The following is a 20,482-nucleotide window of genomic DNA, read 5'->3' on the forward strand; positions in this document are numbered from 1 at the left end:
ATCTCTCTAGTCCCCATCCATGTTGATGCAAAAGTTGGGTACTCATCCTTTCTGATGGCTGAGTAATATTCCATTGTATATACGGACCACATCTTTATCCATTCATCTGTTGAAGGGCATCTCGGCTTTTTCCACAGTTTGGCTGTTGTGCTACTATGAACATTGGGGTGCATCTGGCCCTACTCTTCACTACATCTGTATCTTTGGGGTAAATACCCAGTAGTGCAATTGCTAGGCCATCGGGTAGCTCTATTTTTAATTTTGTGAGGAACCTCCACACTGTTTTCCAAAGTGGCTGTACCAACTTGTATTTCCACCAACAGTTTAAGAGGGTTCCCCTTTCTCCACATCCTCTCCAACATTTGTTGTTTACTGGCCTATTAATTTTGGCCATTCTAGCTGGTGTGAAGTAGTATCTCAGTGTGGTTTTGATTTGAATTTCCCTGATGGCTAATGATGATGAACACTTTTTCATGTGTCTCTTAGCCATTTGCTAAGATTGTCTTCTTTAAGAAGTGTCTGCTCATGTCTTCTGCCCATTTTTTGACTTGATTATTTGTGTTATTTGGGTGTTGAGTTTGAGACGTTCCTTATAGATCTTGAATATCAGCCCTTCGTAATGTCATTTTTAAAAAAGATTTATTTATTTATTTGACAGAGATCGCAAGTAGGCAGAGAGACAGGCAGAGAGAGAGAGGGGGGAAGCAGACTCCCCGCTGAGCAGAGAGCCCAATGTGGGGCTCGATCCCAGGACCCTAAGATCATGACCTGAGCGGAAGGCAGAGGCTTAACCCACTGACCCACCCAGGCATTTGCAAATATCTTCTCCCATTCTGTGGGTTGCCTCTTTGTTTTGTTGACTGTTTCCTTTGCTGTGCAAAAGCTTTTCATCTTGATGAAGTCCCCAAAGTTCATTTTCACTTTTGTTTCCTTTGCTTTTGGAGACGTGTCTTGAAAGAAGTTGCTGTGGCCGATGTCAAGGGTTGTACTGCCTATGTCCTCCTCTAGGATTTTGACGGATTCCTGTCTCACATTGAGGTCTTTCATTCATTTTGAGTTTATCTTTGTGTATGGTGTAAGAGAATGGTCAAATTTCATTCTTCTGTATATAGTTGTCCAATTTCCCCAGCACCATTTATTGAAGAGACTGTCTTTACTGGCACAAAAACGAGACACACAGACCAGTGGAACAGAGTAGAGAGCCCAGATATGGACCCTCAACTTTATGGTCAAATAATCTTTGACAAAGCAGGAAACGTAGCCAATGGAAAAAAGACAGTCTCTTCAGACTGTCTTTGTCTTTAAGGGGGATATCTCTACAGAAAACCAGACAGCAGGAGATAAAACCAAGCACACTGGAGGACATTCTAGCCTTTGACTCCTACAGCTCCATCAAACAGTAAACGGCCCAGCTCACAGCCAGGTTAAACACAAACCTCACTGAAGTCCTGTTTACCCCAGTTCCTTTTACCCTGTTTATAATGTCTGACTTCTTTTTTTTAAAGATATTATTTATTTATTTGACAGAGAGAGAAAGTAAAAGCAGAGGGAGCGGCAGAGGGAGAGGGAGAAGCAGAAGAAGGCTCCCTGCAGAGCCAGGAGCCCGATGTGGGGCTCGATCCCAGGACCCTGGGATCATGACCTGAGCCGAAGGCAAATGCTTAACTGACCGTGCCACCTAGGTGCCCCTATAATGTCTGACTTTTGAAAAAATTTAAAAACAAACTAAAAGGCAAAAAATACAATTGGAAGAGACAAAGCAAACATCAGAAGCAGATTTAGATATGAGAGAGACTTGAGGATTATAAAGGCCAAATTTGAAATAACTAATTAATACGCCAAAGGCAGTAATGGAAATAGTGCACAACATGCAAAAACGGATGGATTATGTAAGCAAAGAGATGGAAACTTTAAGAAAGATTCAAGGAATGGTAGAAATGAAATAAAGTGAGAAACATAATCTGAGTAGGTCTGTATCTTTTAAAGAAATTGGATCAGCAGTTGACCCTCCAAACCGTCCTAGATGTTTTCACTGGTGAATTCTACCAAATGTTTAAGGAAGACGCGGAACCAGTTTTCTGTAATCTCTAGCAGAAAATAGAAGCAGAGGGAATACTTCTGGCTTATTCTGGGAGGCTAGCACTACCTTAATACTAAAATTGGACAAAAGCATTGCAATAAAGGAAAACTACAGACCAGTATCTCTTGTGAGCATAAATGCACAGTTCTGCAAGAAAATATTAGCAAACTAAATCCAGCAGCATATCGAAAGAATTATTATACACCATGACCAAGTGGGGTTTATTCCAAGTATGCAAGGCTGGTTCAACATTCAAAAATCACTTAGTGTAAACCATCACATCAATAGACTGAAGAAGAAATAGCACATTATGGTCCTGTTAATATCCTATCCAGAGAGAGCATTTGACAAAATCCAACACCCATTTATGATGAAAGTTCTCACTAGACCAAGAATAGAGGGGAACTTCCTCAGCTTGATAAAGAACATCCACAAAGGGGCGCCTGGGTGGCTCAGTGGGATAAGCCGCTGCCTTCAGCTCAGGTCATGATCTCAGGGTCCTGGGAGCGAGTTCCACATCGGGCTGTCTGCTTAGCGGAGAGCCTGCTTCCCTTCCTCTCTCTCTGCCTGCCTCTCTTGTGATTTCTCTCTGTCAAATAAATAAAATCTTTAAAAAATAGTTTAAAAAAAAAAGAACATCCACAAAATATCTACAGTTAACATCATAATCATGAAGAATCCAAAATCTCTCCAACTAAGATCAGAAACAAGGGAAGGATGTCCTCTCTTACCACTGCTTTTTTTTTTTTTTTAAAGATTTTATTTATTTATTTGACAGCGAGAGATCACAAGTAGATAGAGAGGCAGGCAGAGAGAGAGAGAGGGAAGCAGGCTCCCTGCTGAGCAGAGAGCCCGATGCGGGACTCAATCCCAGGACCCTGAGATCATGACCTGAGCCAAAGGCAGCGGCTTAACCCACTGAGCCACCCAGGCGCCCTTACCACTGCTTTTTAACAATGCAGTGGAAGTCCTAGCTAATGCAGTGAGAAAAAAAGGAACTGATAGGTGTACAAATTGGGAGAGAAAAAGCAAACTGTCTTCATTCTTAGATGACATGATAGTCTAGGTAGAAAATCCCGGAAAGTCAATAATAATAAAACCCGTGGGACTAATAAGACATTAAGATATAGCGTTAATATACAAAAGTCTGTTGCTGTCCTGTATACCAAGATGAAAAATTGGAATTTGAAATTAAAAATACACCATTAACATTAGCACAAAGAAAAAAATTCTTGTATATAGAACTAACAAAACATGTACATGACCTATATGAGGAAAACTGTACTCTGATTTAAAAAAATCAAAGAAGATCTGAATTAGTGGAGAGCTGTTCCTCTCCTGGAAGGAAGACTTAATATCGTTCAGATGTCAGTACTTAACTGGTTATTGTGTGGATAAACTTGGTAGGAAACAGTTATAAAGCAGTTTCATTTTCTCCCACTGCTGCTTGCAAGGATCCTTTGTTGGATCTCTGCTCCTTTCCCTCGGTTCATCTCACAGCTTTGTGGTCACTCTCACATACTGAAAAATCAAGTCCAGTCTAATTTAAACTTCTGTCTTTTATCCTATTCAAAGTGTCTTCCCCTTGCCCTGATTGGGCCTGATGGAGGTTAAGGTACCAGTAGCGGGAAGGAGTGTAATTCACTCAGTTTATTTTAAAATTATTTATCTAGGCACTCAGGCAGATTCAAGAGATGTATAAGGTATTTCCTGTTTGTATTAGTACCTTTAATGTGCCTAAACTATATACAATAAAAAGTTTAGGAGACACATTTTATTTACATGAAACATTCAATGGCAGTCAGCGGTTGTGCTGAAATACTGTGAACTAGGAGTATTGTGGGGGTTCAGAAAGGGGGGCTTTGTGTGTAGAATAATTGTGCTTGGGATGTAGAACATAGAGGACAAAGAATGAGTGGCAGGTGGCTCTGATGCCAGCTTCTCTCCAATAAAGCTGTCTTTCCTTTACGTTCTGCTGGAGTCTGGGTCTCAGAAGGGAGTTAGAGAACTTTTGGCTGGTGATGTACAGTGTAAGAACATACAGAATCTCAAAAATCTCACTAATCAAATGTAATGTAGATGACATTACAGAATTTGACATTTACTGTGATAATCTTGAAAAATAGAGTATTTACTCCTTGTTAAAGGTCTCTGTGAGTTGTTGGCCAGGAAATACTGTTTTACCTGTATTGAAGCACAAACGGACAGACACAGGGCAGTATATTATGATGGTGCTAAATAACAGAGATGTAGATATCAGCCTGTGTTTAGTCACGTTAGTTGTTCTGGAGATAGTGTTGCTGATTTTGTTTTCTTATCTCTTTGAAAGGTGGTTTGTTGGAGTTAGAAACAAACAATGAACATATGGGAATGTACCTGGAAGGAACGCTTTCAGCTGCTAACAACAAAATATTCAATGTTTCTAATCACGGGGCACCTGGGTGGCTCAGTGGGTTAAGCCGCTGCCTTCAGCTCAGGTCATGATCTCAGGGTCCTGGGGTCGAGTCCCGCATCGGGCTCTCTGCTCAGCAGGGAGCCTGCTTCCTTCTCTCTCTCTCTGCCTGCCTCTCTGCCTACTTGTGATCTCTCTCTGTCAAATAAATAAATAAAATCTTTTAAAAAATTCAATGTGTTTCTAATCAAATAAGGTTTTATTTTTCTTGTAAAAAGTCTAGAAGAATGATGTACTGGTACATGCTATAGCATGTGTGAACCTTGAAAACATGCTAAGAGAAAGAAGCCAGACACAAAAAGGCACATGCTGTGTCTTCATTTTATATGAAACATCTGGAATAGGCAAACGCCAGAAAGCCGATTAGTAGCTGTGAGGGGCTGGGGTGGCAGGATGTGGATTTGTAGGGGTATATAGCACTGAGTAGGAGAAACCCATTTATTTACTAGAGCGAGCTTATTACTTCTAAAAAATTCATATTTATTATGTATTTGGTTTGCATTACTTTTTCTTTCATGGTGAGTGAAGACTCCTAACCAAAGTAGTGGTTTACATTTTCCCTTGCATATTCAGGTTTTTTTTTTTTTTTAAGATTTTTATTTATTTATTTGACAGAGAGAGCAAGAGAGCACAAGCAGACAGAGCAGCAGAGGGAGAGGGAGAAGCAGGCTCCCCACTGAGCAGGGAGCCGGATGTGGGGCTCAGTCCCAGGACCCTGGGATCACGACCCGAGCCAAAGGCAGTCACTTAACCAACTGAGCCACCCAGGCGCCCCACATACTCAGTTTTAAGAAATTATTTTGGTATTGTGTTTTTGGTACATGAGGATTCTTTCTTCATTGTGGGTTATACCGTTGTCATAAAGTGTCCTGTTCTGTCTTCACACCTTAAAAAAAAAAATGACGGCTTCTTTGTTAGCATCTGCCTGGTTTGTCTGTTTATCCTTTTGTTTTCAATATTTTTTAAAAAATTATTTATTTATTTATTTATTTGACAGAGAGAGAGATCACAAGTAGATAGCGAGGCAGGCAGAGAGATAGAGGGAAGCAGGCTCCCCGCCGAGCAGAGAGCCCGATGCGGGACTCGATCCCAGGACCCCGAGATCATGACCTGAGCCGAAGGCAGTGGCTTAACCCCCTGAGCCACCCAGGCGCCCTTGTTTTCAATATTTTTGAGTCACTTTTAAAAAATTTCATTTTTTCTAAAGATATTTATTTATTTATTTGATACAGAGAGAGAGAGAGAGAGAGACAGGGAGAGAGGGGGCACAAGCAGAGGGAGTGGTAGAGGGAGAAGCAGGCTTCCCACTGAGCAGGGAGCCGGATGTGGGGCTCGATCCCAGGACCCTGGGATCATGACCTGAGCTGAAGGCAGATGCTTAAGGACTGGGCCACCCAGGCACTCCTCATTTCATTTTCTTTAAAAGATTTTATTTGAGAGAAAGAGGGAGAGTGAGAGCAAGAGAGAGAGAACACAAATAAGAGGGAGGGGGAGAAGAAAGGGAGCAGCAGGCTCCCTGCTCAGCAGGGAGTCCCAATGCTGGACTCCATCCCAGGAGTCTAGGATCATGACTTGAGCTGAACGCAGATGCCCAGGTACCCAAGTTACTTTATTTTAGATATCTGTGAGAGTTTTCTTTTAATAATTTGTCTTATTTACAATTTTGCTTTTAATGTTTCATCTTTAATCTGTTATTATTTTCACAATATTGGTCTTTTCCTGTCTTTTACCACAAAATCTGATTTTTCTTTGTTTTATTGTTGTTTTCCTGGCTCTTAGGATAACTTGAAGGATTTTAATTTTATTTTAGTGGTTAGCTTGTAATGTTGAAGGATACTTAACATCTCTGTTTTTTTAATTTAGTGACCTTAAAATAAAGCAGTGTCTATTGGCTTTCAGCTGTGGTATGAGATTTTTGGCTCAATTATAATTTCCTCATTTCTCTGCCAAGGTTTTGTCAGAAATGTGTTCATGGTAGCAGTCCTTGAGCCTGATTGCACCCATGACTCTTTTATGAAACTCATTCCTCTGGTTACCCTAAAATAGTTGAAGCCCATCAGCCTTGAATGGAAAGCTAGGTAGTACCATTTGATTATAATGCACCGGTTTGAATTTACGTTCATATCTTGTACCTGGGTAATGTACAGAACTGCTGAATCAATGTACCCATATCTTGTACCTGGAATTTAAGAATTTTAGCCTTTAACAATGTATTTTATTTTATGTTTATTTTTATTTTTTTAAATATTTTATTTTTATTTATTTATTTGACAGACAGAGATCACAAGTAGGCAGAGAGGCAGGCAGAGAGAGAGGGAGGGGAAGCAGGCTCCCCGCTGAGCAGAGAGCCTGATGCGGGGCTCGATCCCATAACCCTGGGATCATTACCTGAGCCGAAGGCAGAGACTTTAACCCACTGAGCCACCCAGGCGCCCCAACAATGTATTTTAAAAGTATTATTAGATTACTTGTGACTGGGTGATTCAACTTCCAAATGCCTAGCCTTTTTTTTAATTAAAAAATTTTTAATGGAAGTATAGTTGACATTCAATGTTATCTTAGTTTTCAGTATATAACACATTGATTCAGCAGTTCTGTACATTACCCAGTGCTCATCACAATAAATGCAGTCACCATTTGTCACCATACAACATTACAGTATTATTGACTGTATTTCCCATGCTGTACTTTTCATCTGAGTGACTGACTTATTTTATAACTGGAAGTTTGTACCTCTTAATCCCCTTTATCTATTTCCCCATCCTCCCACCCACTTTCCCTCTGGCAACTAGCAGTTTATTTTCTGTCTTTAAGAGTCCATTTTGTTTGGTTGTTTGCTTTTCTTTCTTTCTTTCTTTCTTTCTTTCTCTTTTTTTTTTAGATTCCACACGTAAGTGAAATCATATGGTATTTTGTCTTTCTTTGTCTGACTTACTTCACTTAGCATAATACCCTTTAGGTCCATCCATGTTGTTGCAAATGACAAGATATCATTCTTTTTTATGGCTAAGTAATATTCTAATATATATATGTATTAGATATATATGGATATGTATTACGTATTATATATATTGTTATATTATATATGTATATATGAAGAAATCACATATTCTTTATCCATTCATCCTTTGGTGGGCACTTGGATTGTCTCCATATCTTGGCTGATGTAAAAAATGCTGCAATACACATATAGTACATACATCTTTTCAAATTAATGTTTTTGTTTTCTTTGGGTAAATACCTAGTAGTGGAAATATTGGATCATATGGTATTTCTATTTTTAATATTTTTTTAAAGATTTTATTTAGTTATTTGACAGACAGAGATCACAAGTAGGCAGAGAGGCAGGCAGAGAGAGAGAGAGAGAGAGAGAGGAGGAAGCAGGCTCCCTGCTGAGCAGAGAGCCCGATGTGGGCTCGATCCCGGGACCCTGGGATCATGACCTGAGCCGAAGGCAGAGGCTTTAACCCACTGAGCCACCCAGGTGCCCTTTTGTTTTTTGTTTGTTTTTTAGAAGACTAATGTTTAAAGGCTGTCAGGAAGAGGGAAGCTAGTGATCGAGACAGGGTGCATAATCAGAGGAGGAGGATGGTTGCTGAAATGGAGGGGGGGGGCTGCTCAGAGATCAGGCGAAACCGTGGGAGTGGAATTCAGCTGCTAGGTCTTGACGGGATCGCTGCGGGAGCACTTGGGTTGGGCAGTGGACATGAAGGCAGATCCGTGATTGGAGGCGTGAGTGAGTGGTGCCCTGCGCACTTCTGCAAGTACAGGCTATCCAGGGGAGGAGAGAAGAAGGTAGTTGTTAGAATCCTCAAACCTCTGCTTGTTTTACCTGCAGCTTCCCCGGCATCTAAGAGCCAGGCCGTCATGTTGCAGAGCGGCAGGGGGCCTCTTGCCAGGCTCAGAGGCTCAGCTTGGGCAAGCCTGGAGCCGGGACTTCCATTTCGTCTTGCTGTGGCTCTCATTTCCCTTATATTCTCTACTCCATTTATGGTGTCATCCTCCTGTGAATTCTGTCTCCACTCTCCATATGTAACTCTATTCAAGGAACTTCCATCAAGGGGGAATATTTTTGTGCTTTTACCACCCATCTGCTTATCTACCTGCAGTGGAACTCGAATGTTCTATCCTCTTCTGCTTTGGCTCCTGCTTCTGACTAGGGATACATTTATTTCTAGCTCCTTACCTTGAACACATTGCTTTAGCACTTCTCCTTTTTCTTTCTTGCATTAGTAATTTTTCTTTCTACCTGATTATTATTGCAATTATGTGTGACTTTTCTCATCTTAAAAAAAAATCCTCTTTATAGTTCCCGTCACATTTCTTTTGCTTTCCTTTACTATAAAATTCCTGGAAAGAACTGTTGATGTACATTTTATTTTCAATTCTTCTTCTGTCTTAATTTACTTCAGTCAGGGTTTTATGTTCACTGCTTCAGAAAAACAGCTCTTGTCAAGGTCACTGATGACCTCCACGTTGCTAAATCCAGTTGTCAATTCTCGGCGCTCATCTTACTTGGCCTGTCAGCGGCATTTGACATGGCTGATAATTCCCTTTTCTTACATGAACTTTCTTCCTTTGGCTTTTGGGACATCACAGTCTCTTGCTTGCCTCCTACCTGCTGGCTGCTGCTTCTCAGTTAGCTCTTCCTGATTCCTTCTGTCAAGTTGACGTCTAAATATTTGAGAGGTCTAAGGTTTGGTTCTCAGACTTCTCTGGTTGTACTCACTCCCTAGGATGGAAATCTTATCTGGTCTTAGGGCCTTAAATACCTGATACTGTTCCCCGTGGTCCTCACCTTAGAAAAAAAAATCTAGCCAGGCTCTTTTCCTTGGATTTTTATACAGATTGTTATATCCAACAGTTTATCTGCCCTCTCTCCCTCAGTGAATAAGAGGTATTTCACGTTCAGCGGTGTACCCTGTACTTTTTTTTTTTTTTTAAGATTTTTATTCTACCCTGTACTTTTTATCTCCAAAGCAAAATAACTACTCATAATCTATCCTGCCTGAGAAAATGGTCACTTTCTCTTCCAGTTTTGTAGGCCAAGCCTTATCCCTGTCAAGTCTGTTTTCAAAACATACCCAGAACTTGATAATTTTTGATATTTCTACTATACAGGGCCAAGTGACCTCTCTTCTGGATGATTGCAGTACACTCCTGACTGGTCTGTCTGCTGCAGTCTGTGTCCCTTCTAAGTTACTTTCCACATTATACCTACAGTGAGCCCTTTGCCGTCTGTCAGATCCTGTCACCCATCTGCTCAGGGTCCCGCCATGCATTCTTATCTCACCCAGCGTAAAAACGAACTCTTCACTGTTTGTGAGAACTGACACATGGCTCAAACTCCTGTGAGACCTCATCTCTTCTCCCCTCTCGCTATTTGAACACGCCAGAGCTTTTCCTGTCTCAGACCCTTGGTGTGACTGTTCTCTGTGCACTGAGTACCCTCCCTCCAGATTTCTGCATGTCTTTCTCTTTCTTCTCTCACAAGTCCTTCTTCAGACACCACCGTATTAGTGAGTCGTGCCCCCGTCCCCTGCTCGTACTCCCTGTTCCCTTAGTCCTGCACCAGTCATCATCTGCCCCGTCGCCTGCTTATTGATCAGTGGTTTTCTTAGTGGAATGTAAGCTCAGTGAGTGCAAGAGCTTTCTTTTGTTCAGTGTTGTGTGCTCAGTTCTGAAAAGTGTGCCTGGTGTACAGGAAGCTCACGACAAGTGATTGTTGAATGAATCGAATTTCAGGTAGCTTCTGTCATAAATATTAATTCCTTTGGTCATTCAATCCCTCTGACTTTAACCTCGTCAGTTGCAGAGTTCTGGACAGTTACTCTCTTCCCAGTGCTCTTGTAGCCACTCAGACTTTACCATTCCATTGTAAGCAATCTCCCCGGACCCTTAACGTCTTCCTAGAAGACCCCCTCTGTTCACATTTCTTCACCGATGATTGGTTTCCTTTTTGATCCATCTTCCCTACTCCAAAGGATTTTGGGAGAAAGTAGTGATGGTGTTAATATTCCCTTATCCAACTGGAGTTCTTAATGGGCTCCCAACAGCAGGCCAATTTGATGCTTTTTTTAAAAAATATTTTATTTATTCATTTGACAGAGAGAGACCACAAATAGGCAGAGCAACAGACAGAGAGAGAGGGGGAAGGAGGCTCTCTGCTGAGCAGAGAGCCTGATGTAGGGCTCGATCCCAGGACCCTGGGATCATGACCTGAGCTTTAACCCACTGAGCCACCCAGGCGCCCCCAATTTGATGCTTTTGACTCTTGGCTCCTTTTTGTTTTTGTTTTTTAAGATTTTATTTATTTATTTGACAGAGACAGCGAGAGAGTGAATACAAGCAGGGGAAGTGGGAGAGGGAGAAGCAGGCTTCTGCTGAGCGGGGAGCCTGATGCGGGGAGCCTGATGCGGGCTAGATCCCAGAACCCCGGGATCATGACCTGAGTCAAAGGCAGACGCTTAATGACTGAGCCACCTGGGTGCCCTCTTGGCTCCTTTTTGGTCACTGTCCTTGTTGTCAGTTGTCACTTTCCCACTCCACTTGTATTGGAAGAATTGTGACATCATGAGACTCATGGTCTTCCTCTTCATTGTCCATTTGTCATTTTGTGGATGACATTGTATAGTGCCTGTTCACACCCAGATCCAAGGTCATTTTCAGGCATGTGGACAACAATCCTCCTTCAGAAATCCATGCATAGGGGTGCTCCCCAGACTACCATCACTTGGAATTTTTTCATTTGAGGGTATTCAGATTATTTTTACTTTGATCCATAGCCCTAATAAGACTGTTTCTAGCACACTTGGTCTTGGACTGTAATGAGACCTCCTAACCTTGACCCATCTTCTTTTACCTGTCGTCCCCATAAAATCAGATGGAATTTAATATTAATTAAGTTTCTCATTCAACTGCTGTTTTTTTGATATGTGGTATATTTACTGAATAATTATTCCCCCCACATTGATTTGTGATGCCTCCTGTATGTAGAACTAACTTATATAATTTTTTGTATGATAGAGTGTTTCATTAATCTGTCAAGTTTTGGTGCCATCACACTCTTTAAATGTTATTGAAGCTTTAGAGTATGTTCGATATTTGGAAGGGATAGTAGCGTCTCATTGACTGTAGTTTTCAGAATTGTTGGTGTTGGTCTGGCTCTTTACACTTCCAAAATATCTAAAAATTTTTACTTTTTTTTGAAATTTTTACTTTTTAATAGATAAATCATTCTTGCCTACAAATACCAAAGGTGTATCTTCTATAATTTTAAAAAAGATATGCAACAAAAGTAAGTGAATTGTTCATTTTATTTTTCAGATATGTTTCCTTCTTTTTGCCGTTCTCTACATTGTTTCCTACTTCATCATCAGAAGATACAAGAGAAAATCAGGCAAGTAGAAACACTGTAATTAAAGCTTAGATCATCACGCCGGGTAGTCTTTGGTGCACGGGCTGCATATCGTGCCGGTACGGAGTGCATATATTCAGTACGGCCATGATTGAAGGACACAGTAGCTCGGTACTGAGCGTAAACAGTAACCTTCAGGGATCTGACTGCTTGCAGGGTCATCATTCTCTTAGACCTGAACCCTTGTTTACCATTGTTCTAATGTCCAAGAGTCGTGTGGGGCTGCTCAGTATCTGGGAAGTTCTAGAGTTTATAAGGATATATGTGTTCTTGTGACTGGCTCTGAGTTTGAACAGCATACTTTCCATCCTTACTCTGACTACTAGACTATCTTTTCTTTCTCTAAAGCGATATAGAATTTAGAATCTCCGTGATACCATTTAGTATCAATTGAGGATTCAATTTTATATTTTTCTTTTTATTATTTCATGTATATCCTGTATACCAGAGGGACTACTAAATCTTTATTCCTTTTTTATTAAAAATTATTATTATTTTAAAAAGATTTATTAATTTGAGAGACAGAGAGAACACAAGCAGGGGAAGACGCAGAGGGAGAAATAGTCTCCCCCTGAGCCAGGAGCAAAAGCGGGGCTCAATCCCAGGACCTGGAGACCATGACCTGAGCTGAAGGCAGATGCCAACTATCTGAGCCACCCAGGCACCCCTATTATTATTATTTTTGAAGATTTTATTTATTTTGAAGATTTATTTATTTTTGAAGATTTTATTTTATTCACTGTATAACAGTGAATAAAATCTTCATATATGCGAGCATGTGCATGAGTGGGGGAAGGTGCAGAGGGAGAGGGACAAAGAGATTCTCTGATGAGCAGGGAGCCTGGTGTGGGGCTGGATCCCAGGACCCTGGGATCATGACCTGAGCCGATGGCAGATGCTTGACTGACTGAATCACCCAGGCGTCCAATCCCTTCTTCTTTTTCTTTTGTTTAAAATGAACTTTGTGCTAATTAAGTCACAGGTTTTTGTGCCAGGGTTTTGTAAGGATCTGAACAGTGGCCTTACTGCCTTCTGTGAAATCTCAGTTATTTTCTATAAATCCCAGGAGTTTCTGCTTGTGGTGCTGGGCTCGCAGTAGGTACCATGTGAATACTTAAGGATTCCATATAATAGGAACTCTTCATGTTATAATATTAAAAAACTTGTTGGACTTTTGAAAGCAATTAGGAAATAGTACTTGCTCTGGTGTTTTAGTTTGGCTCCATGATTACACTAAAATACTTTTTGGGATCTATAATCTTTCAAAAATTTGAGGACCTGCAGATTCAACACAGTATCTTAGCTGTTTTTACACATGTTTTGGCATCAGGTTTTAATGATTATAGACACAGAAGCAGGGGGAGAAAGAGAATTAATGAATATAAATCCATCATTTTAGGGGAAATTAGGGGATGATGAGCAGGAAAATTGGAGATGAGAGGATTGAGATGGTTTTTAATATTTATTTATTTTGAGTGTGTGTGAGCAAGGGTAGGGGGCAGAGACAGAAGGGGAGAGAGAGTCCCAAGCAGATTCCCCTGACCCTTTCGCTGAGCATAGAGCCTGACTCAGGGCCTGCTCCATGACTCTGAGACCATGACCCTAGTGGAAGTCAAGAGCTGGATACCCAACAGACTGAGCTACTGGGACAACCCATTAGATGATTTTTAAAGTAATGGCAGGGAGGGGTGATGAATACCTTGGACTTAGTAGAATTTAGGGAGAAGAATTGAAATTCATATGAAGCTATTAAAACATTCTTAAGTAGTTGATGGTTAATTGGGGGTATGCACAACAGTATAAAAAATTAATTGTGACTGTCCTTTTGGTTGTAAAGCTATTTTGGCAGCCTGTAATTAAGAATGGAGATGGGAGTCAGAATGGCTCAAATGCACCATCGACATGGAAGCAGGTAGACTCTCATAATTACAGAGACCTAGAGAGAGAGAGCCTTTGAGGACAACCCCAGTTAGGTATTGAGAAGGAGGGGTCAGGGGGTGTTGTGCAATATTCTTGTAATTGGATCCTACTTTCTTTAGCTGGTAAATTTATGTGGGAGGACAGAGAAGAGGCTAGCAGCCATGAGAGAGAGGGAGGTGAGTGAGCATTGCAGCAGAGGGCATCTGCTACTTGTAAAAGACATAAAACTCGATACTTTCCTTCTGTAAATTGAACAATGATTATGAAGTATTGAGGCAGTGGTATCTAAATGGTTTAGACTGGTCCAAGAGCGTCTTCCTTATTAAGTAATAATGACAAACTCAAAAATTATAGAAAAGTACATGAGTTTTAAGATTCTGACTAATAATTTTATACTAAAGATTTTTTTTTAAAGATTTTATTTATTTATTTGACAGAGAGAGAGATCACAAGTAGGCAGAGAGGCAGGCAGAGAGAGGAGGAAGCAGGCTCCCCGCGGAGCAGAGAGCCCGATGCAGGGCTCGATCCCAGGACCCTGAGATCACGACCCGAGCCGAAGGCAGTGGCTTAATCCACTGAGCCACCCAGGCGCCCCTATACTAAAGATTTTTGTTGGATATTATCAGTTAAAAAATTTCATTCATTAGCAGTTATAATTTTACTTATATTGCATGACAGTAAACTTGATAGTGGTCCTAAGGTTCTACTAAGTTTTATTTTCTTGCACAATAAATATTTGGAAAATCTCAGTTTACATATGTTAGTTTTGTTAATCAGGATTTTGGTTAATCACAACACTCTTCTCTACCTACATTCTGTCCTATGTAATTTAATAGGATTTAAATTTGGATCCATGCTGAAATAAAAACAGTGCTTTTTGAAAATCAGTTCTTTTCAGTAATTCTTTAAGTTTCTATTTTTGTTTATATTTTCTAATAAATTAATGAAACATTTTGTTGAAGATTAAAAAAACTAATATCATAACCATTTTTACAGATGAACAAGAAGACGAAGATGCCATAGTCAACAGGATTTCGTATGTATTTTAAAATTCATTTTTTCTGTTTCTAATTTCGATGTCGTAAATTCTTCAAATTTAATTTGCACCTTTGGGCATAAATGTGGGAAAAAGTCACCTTTTTTATTGATAACAACCCTATTTTTAGAAACATATAAATATACAGTTGACTCTTAAACACCGTGAGTGTTAGGGTTGCTGGCCCTGTGCAGTTGGAAATTGTGTATAATTTTTGACTTCCCCAAAACGTAACTACTAATAGCCTACTATTACTACTGGAAGTCTTACTGATAACATAAACAGTTGATTAACACATATTTTATATGTTATGTGTGTTATATCTACATTCCTACACTACAGTAGCTAGAGAAAAGAAAATCTTACTAAAATCATAAGGGAGAGAAAATGTACTGTAATTTTTTTTCTAAAAAGATTTTATTTATTTATTTGACAGAGAGAGACACAGCAGAAGAGGGAGCACAAACAGGGAGAGTAGGAAAGAGAGAAACGGGCTTCCCGCCAAACAGAGAGCCCAATGTGGGGTTTGATCCTAGGACCCTATAGTACTGTATTATATTTAGGGGTGCCTGGGTGGCTCAGTTGGTTAAGTGTCTGCTTTCGGCTCAGGTCATGATCCCTTGGTCCTGGGATGGAGTCCCACATTGGACTCCCTGCTCAGCTGGCAGCCTGCTTCTTCCTCTGTTGCTCCCCCTGGTTGTTCATGCTCTCTCTCTTTCTGTCAAATAAAAATCTTTAATAAAAAAAAAGGTAGCTAGAGAAAAGAAAATCATAAGGGAGAGAAAGTACATTTACAGCACTATATATATTTTAAAAAAGATTTTATTTGATAGAGAGAGATATAGTGAAAGAGGGAATACAAGCAGGGGGAGCGAGGGAGGGAGAAGCAGGCTTCCTGCCAAGCTAGGATGTGGGGCTTGATCCTAGAACCCTGGGATCATGACCTAAGCCGAAGGCAGACACTTCATGACTGAGCCACCCAGGTGCCTCTATAATACTGTATTATATTTAATTAAAAAAATTCACTTATAAGTGGACCTGTGCATTTCTAAGCCATATTGTTCAAGGATCAACTGTACATGGAAAAATGAGGATTGATTGTCTCCTGTTAAAATTTGCTTCTTTGAGGAGCCGATAATTTTACCTTCAGAGGTTTTAGCCAGGAAGTGGTCTTCTGGTGGGAAAGTTGCTGGGCCTTAAGAAAGAAAACTCTGGGTTGTTTAATGGTCTCCTGAGAAGACTGTGACAGTCTTGGAATAAGGAACAGACATCTGTTCTGCCCGCAGCAGGTAGACGGTCTGATGATTCTTCAGGTTCCCTATAGCTCTCTTTCTGCTTATTTATGCTGATATATGATTGTTCTGCCCTTTAAATTTTTTGCGGTATGAAACTGGATGGGAAGCAGTAAGTTTCTTTTCATCAGATTTTGCTTGACTAAAATTTGAAATCACACAGATATAACTACATTGGAGAGATTCTTATGCCAGGATTCTTTTTTTATTGCTACTTTGAAAATTTTTCGGCATAGTCCTGAATTTATAGAAAGGTTAGAAATACAACAAAAAAAAGAGCCTTTTTTGCCCTAGAACTGTTTGAGAAGTTGCCAACCTGGTTCTCCATTTCCTCAGGATACTTTTGTATATAATGCCTACAACCGGTGCGTCCTCCTGTGTATCTACCGTACAACCATCAAAATAATGAAATTGAGGCTGTACCACTCATGCCCCATTCAGATTTACCGGTCGTCCCAGTCACGTCCTTTGTTGTGAAAGGACCCCGTTCAGAATCACACACTGCTTGTAGCTGTCGGGTCCCTTTAGTTGCCTTCAGACTGAAACCCCTCTTCAGTATTTTCTTGAGTTCCCTATCCTTGATACTTCTGAAGATTGCAGGCCAGTTGTTTGGATTTGTGTTTTCACGATTGGTATCAGATGACTCATTTTGTGCCTGGGGTGGGGAGGAGGTGAGGGAAAGGGAGAAAGGCTGCCTGCACTTAATGCACGTGTACACAAATACTCTCACGCACCCTGGGATATTACTCAGCCATAAAAAGGAATAAGGTATTACAATATGTAGGAACCTTGAAAACATCATGCTAAGCGGCAGAAGCCAGACACGAAAGGCCGTTCAGTGTGTGATTCCATTTATGAGAAATGAACTGGTAAAGGTAAATCCATCCATGTCATATTGACGGTTACCAGGGACCGAGGGGAGGGCAGAATGGGGAACAACTCCTTAGTGAATACCAGGTTTTGTTTTGGGGTGATGAAATGATCTGGAACTAGCAAGTGGTGGTGTTCGCACAACACTGTGACTACACTAAACACCACTAGATTGTTCACTTTGAAATGGTTAATTTTATGTTATGTGAACTTCACTTAAATAAAAAAAATACTTTCAACTGGGAAGTGACTTGAATAGGGCTGTTTTGATTCATAACTGAACAGTGAATTTAAATGGACTTTGCTTTACCAGATTTGGTAATTTAAATTATTTTAAATGCCCTAGGGAAAACATCTGTAACTTTATAGTGTGAATTCTTCTTGCTTTGGGGATTTAAAACTTAGGCCTATTACTTTATTTAAATTTATAGGATTAGGGGTTATAGTTTTATTTCAAACCATGACATTTATGAAAATTCTTCAGTGATTTATCATTTTTCTCTGTCTAAATTACTGTCTAAATTCCCAGTCTAAATAATTCACTTACCTGAAAAAGCGTCAGCAAATCACACACTGAATAAAGGGCAGATATAATTCCTTCCCAGTGAAATCCTCTGGGGATGAAGTAAGTACCTGTGAGACGTGTGCCACTCTCCTCTCTGTTTAGTTTGCGCTCCGCTCTCGGGGGCCCGTTTACGAGCATGCATTTGTGGCTCCGGCATTGACGAACAGACCGGAACACAGCACTTAGGCTTTACCCTGCAGTGTATGCTATGAAACGGTGGCTGTGCCTCGTTTCCTTCTGAGGAGCCTCCGGAGCCCTGACCTCCCCTTCTGCTTTCTCCAGTTCTGCTGCCGTCGCTGTTGCGGTGGGTCTGAGGGCTTCGGGTTCTCCTGGCGGGTGGTTCCTGCATCCCGTGAGTGGAGGCAGGCCGCTCGGGGAGCACTTACGTTAAAGATGGGAGAGGGAGAAGGGGTGAGGGCACCTAAGAGAATCGGGACTAGTCTGTTCCCTTCCACTGCCTCCCAGTGACCCTTTGGCTTTCACTGCTTTTTTCCCCCCTTGTGTGATAGAAAGAGTGAGAAGGAAGAGGAAGGCAGATCTGGATTCAAATTCCGAACTCAAGCTTACCTTCAGGTCAGAAGAGACTGAGAAACAAACATTTGTTTTCTTTGTGCGAAGGAGAGCAGCCCTTTCTCTGTCAGGCTGTTGTGTGGATTAAGCTGCGTCTGCAGAGTGACCCAGGGTTGGTGCTGGGCGCAGTGCGTGGGACTTCGGGATTGCCTCCCGTCTCTCCCCATCTTTCCTTCCCTTGCCCCCTCCACCGACGAGGAGGAAGTGGAGGGAGAGTCCTGCTAACAAGGAGAAGAAAGGGAAAGAGCTTGACAAGTTCTTAAGGGCCGTGATTGGCAGCACTCCAGGATCTCCATGGCTGGCTCAGCACCCGTGTCAAAATGGAAAGCCTGGGGGCACCTGGGTGGCTCAGTGGGTTAAGCCGCTGCCTTCGGCTCGGGTCATGATCTCAGGTCCTGGGATCGAGTCCCACATCGGGTTCTCTGCTCAGCAGGGAGCCTGCTTCCCCCCCCCCTCTCTCTGCCTGCCTCTCTGTCTACTTGTGATCTCTCTCTGTCAAATAAATAAAATAAAAAAAAAATCTTTAAAAAAAAAAATGGAAAGCCTGTTCCTTGGCCTTTCTCACCTCCTGTTAGACCTGTGTTTGCTTTCTCCTTTGCTCCTTTGTTCTGCTCTTCGTTTGTATCTGCTTGTGCCTCCAAATGAACTTTGCAACCAAAAACTACATTTTCTGAGAGCCACTGTTGGCTAGTTAGTTGATTTGAGAATGAAATCAGAATGCCTAACTGGGGAAACTTTTGCGAGCCTTTGCAGGTGAGAGGAGGGGTTCCATTGCAGGAGGTGGTCCTGGCATGACGTGTCAGAGCCCCGGGGGGTGACCTGGTGTGGGCTCTCAGGGTCTGAGAGGAGGGAGGGAATTTTCCCTGTAGAGGGAAATCCTGGTGTGGAGTGTGAGCTTGGGGGTGATGAGGGGCACCCGCACGTGTTTAGGGGTGCTCTGTCACAGGGCATCAGAGGTTGGGGAGGGCATCCATACAGGATGACAGAGCCCAAGGAGGCTGGTGTCCCTGGAGGGATGGCCTGGCATGGGTATCAGAGGTCAGCGGGAGGGAGGTAGGGCAGTCCAGAATGGGGAGTCACCTGAGCGGGAGGGTGGTTCTGGATAGGGTAGGAGTGTCGGATCATTTCCAGGGGATTGGTCCATCGAAGGTGATCGAGCCATTTGCAGTTATGGGAAGGGGAGGAAAATGAAGATGAACAGGGTTGTTGCATTGCAGTTGGACTTGCCAGGGGACTGTGCGGCCTCATGGTTTTTGACACAAAGTTATCGCAGCAGATCTCGATGTAAAGGCGGGTGCAGGTAACTGTATATGTACCTGTATGCATAGTGCGCACTTACAGTCCTTGCCTGTCCGTTGGGAGCGTGACACCCCAGCAGCAGGGAGTATATTCAGCACCAGATCGGTGCTTCTAAATACAGTTTCCCACTGATAGGGACCCAGGCTCCTTGGGGGAGAAGCTGACTGCAGGGGAGGGGAGGGGAAGTTCCAGGCTCATTCTGTGCATGTGGTACTGTCAGAGTGCAAGGAAGTGCCCCAAGAATGAGGCGGACATGTCAAAAAGACCCAGAAGCCTCCGAGGGCTTTCACACCAATCACGGACAATCTCAGTGTCCAGAGAATGATTGTAATGGACCCTAACAGAATAAAATAGAACAATCTTGAGTCCAAACTGATAGGAATCCGTAAATGAATAATCTTTCTTGGAAGGAACAGGCTATTTTTCCTAGTTTCAAACTTAGCTTCCCACAAAATACTTATTATTTAAAAAGGAAAAGAGTGATGTTAGAGTCAGAGAGCCCTGGCAGACACCATCCTGACCAGTGGTCATCGGAACGTGACCAGCAATGGGGCAGACAAGGTCTAGGCCACCTGGTAGCCTGCAGAGAGAAGTGTGAAGCATTGGTTCTGTGATGCTCCTGCCTCTTGGACATGACAGATGAAGCTGGGCCAAAGCTGAGTTCCTGTTTCCCCGACAGCCTGCCCCAGCTACGGCCTTCTCCACAGGCAGCACCCGCTCCGCCGTCCAGTTCTCAGGCTAAAACTCAGATCAGCCTTGAGCCCTGTGGGTTCTGTCCTCAGAATCTGCTCCGTTTCAGAAGGTGACATTTGTGAAATGGTGCTTTAATTCGAGGGGCACTTTAGTAGGTCTGTAAGCCATGGCCACTACTGCCCTATTTCGACTTGACTCAGGGCCTTACCTTAGGGACCCCTTGCCAGCACGGACTGCACTGCTTCGGCCTTCTGTGAGTCGCTGTCACGTAGGTGTCCACGGGCAGTG

General features: G+C 42.1%; 1 protein-coding gene across 7 annotated transcripts in view; it reads left to right on the forward strand.

The window, feature by feature from the left end:
• LMBR1 (limb development membrane protein 1) overlaps nucleotides 1–20,482 on the forward strand; it is a 156,628-nt gene that overhangs the window by 23,103 nt on the left and 113,043 nt on the right. For 6 of the 7 annotated variants that reach the window (XM_046021227.1, XM_046021228.1, XM_046021229.1 and 3 more), the window contains 2 exons: nucleotides 11,859–11,931; nucleotides 14,866–14,905. In XM_046021227.1, the coding sequence (XP_045877183.1) occupies nucleotides 11,859–11,931; nucleotides 14,866–14,905 (113 nt within the window). Of the gene's footprint in view, nucleotides 1–11,858; nucleotides 11,932–14,862; nucleotides 14,906–20,482 lie in introns of those variants that run through there. The other variant, XM_046021231.1, reaches the window with a different exon arrangement.

The sequence above is a fragment of the Meles meles genome, chromosome 10, assembly GCF_922984935.1.
Source record: "Meles meles chromosome 10, mMelMel3.1 paternal haplotype, whole genome shotgun sequence".
Classification (NCBI taxonomy): Eukaryota; Metazoa; Chordata; class Mammalia; order Carnivora; family Mustelidae; genus Meles; species Meles meles.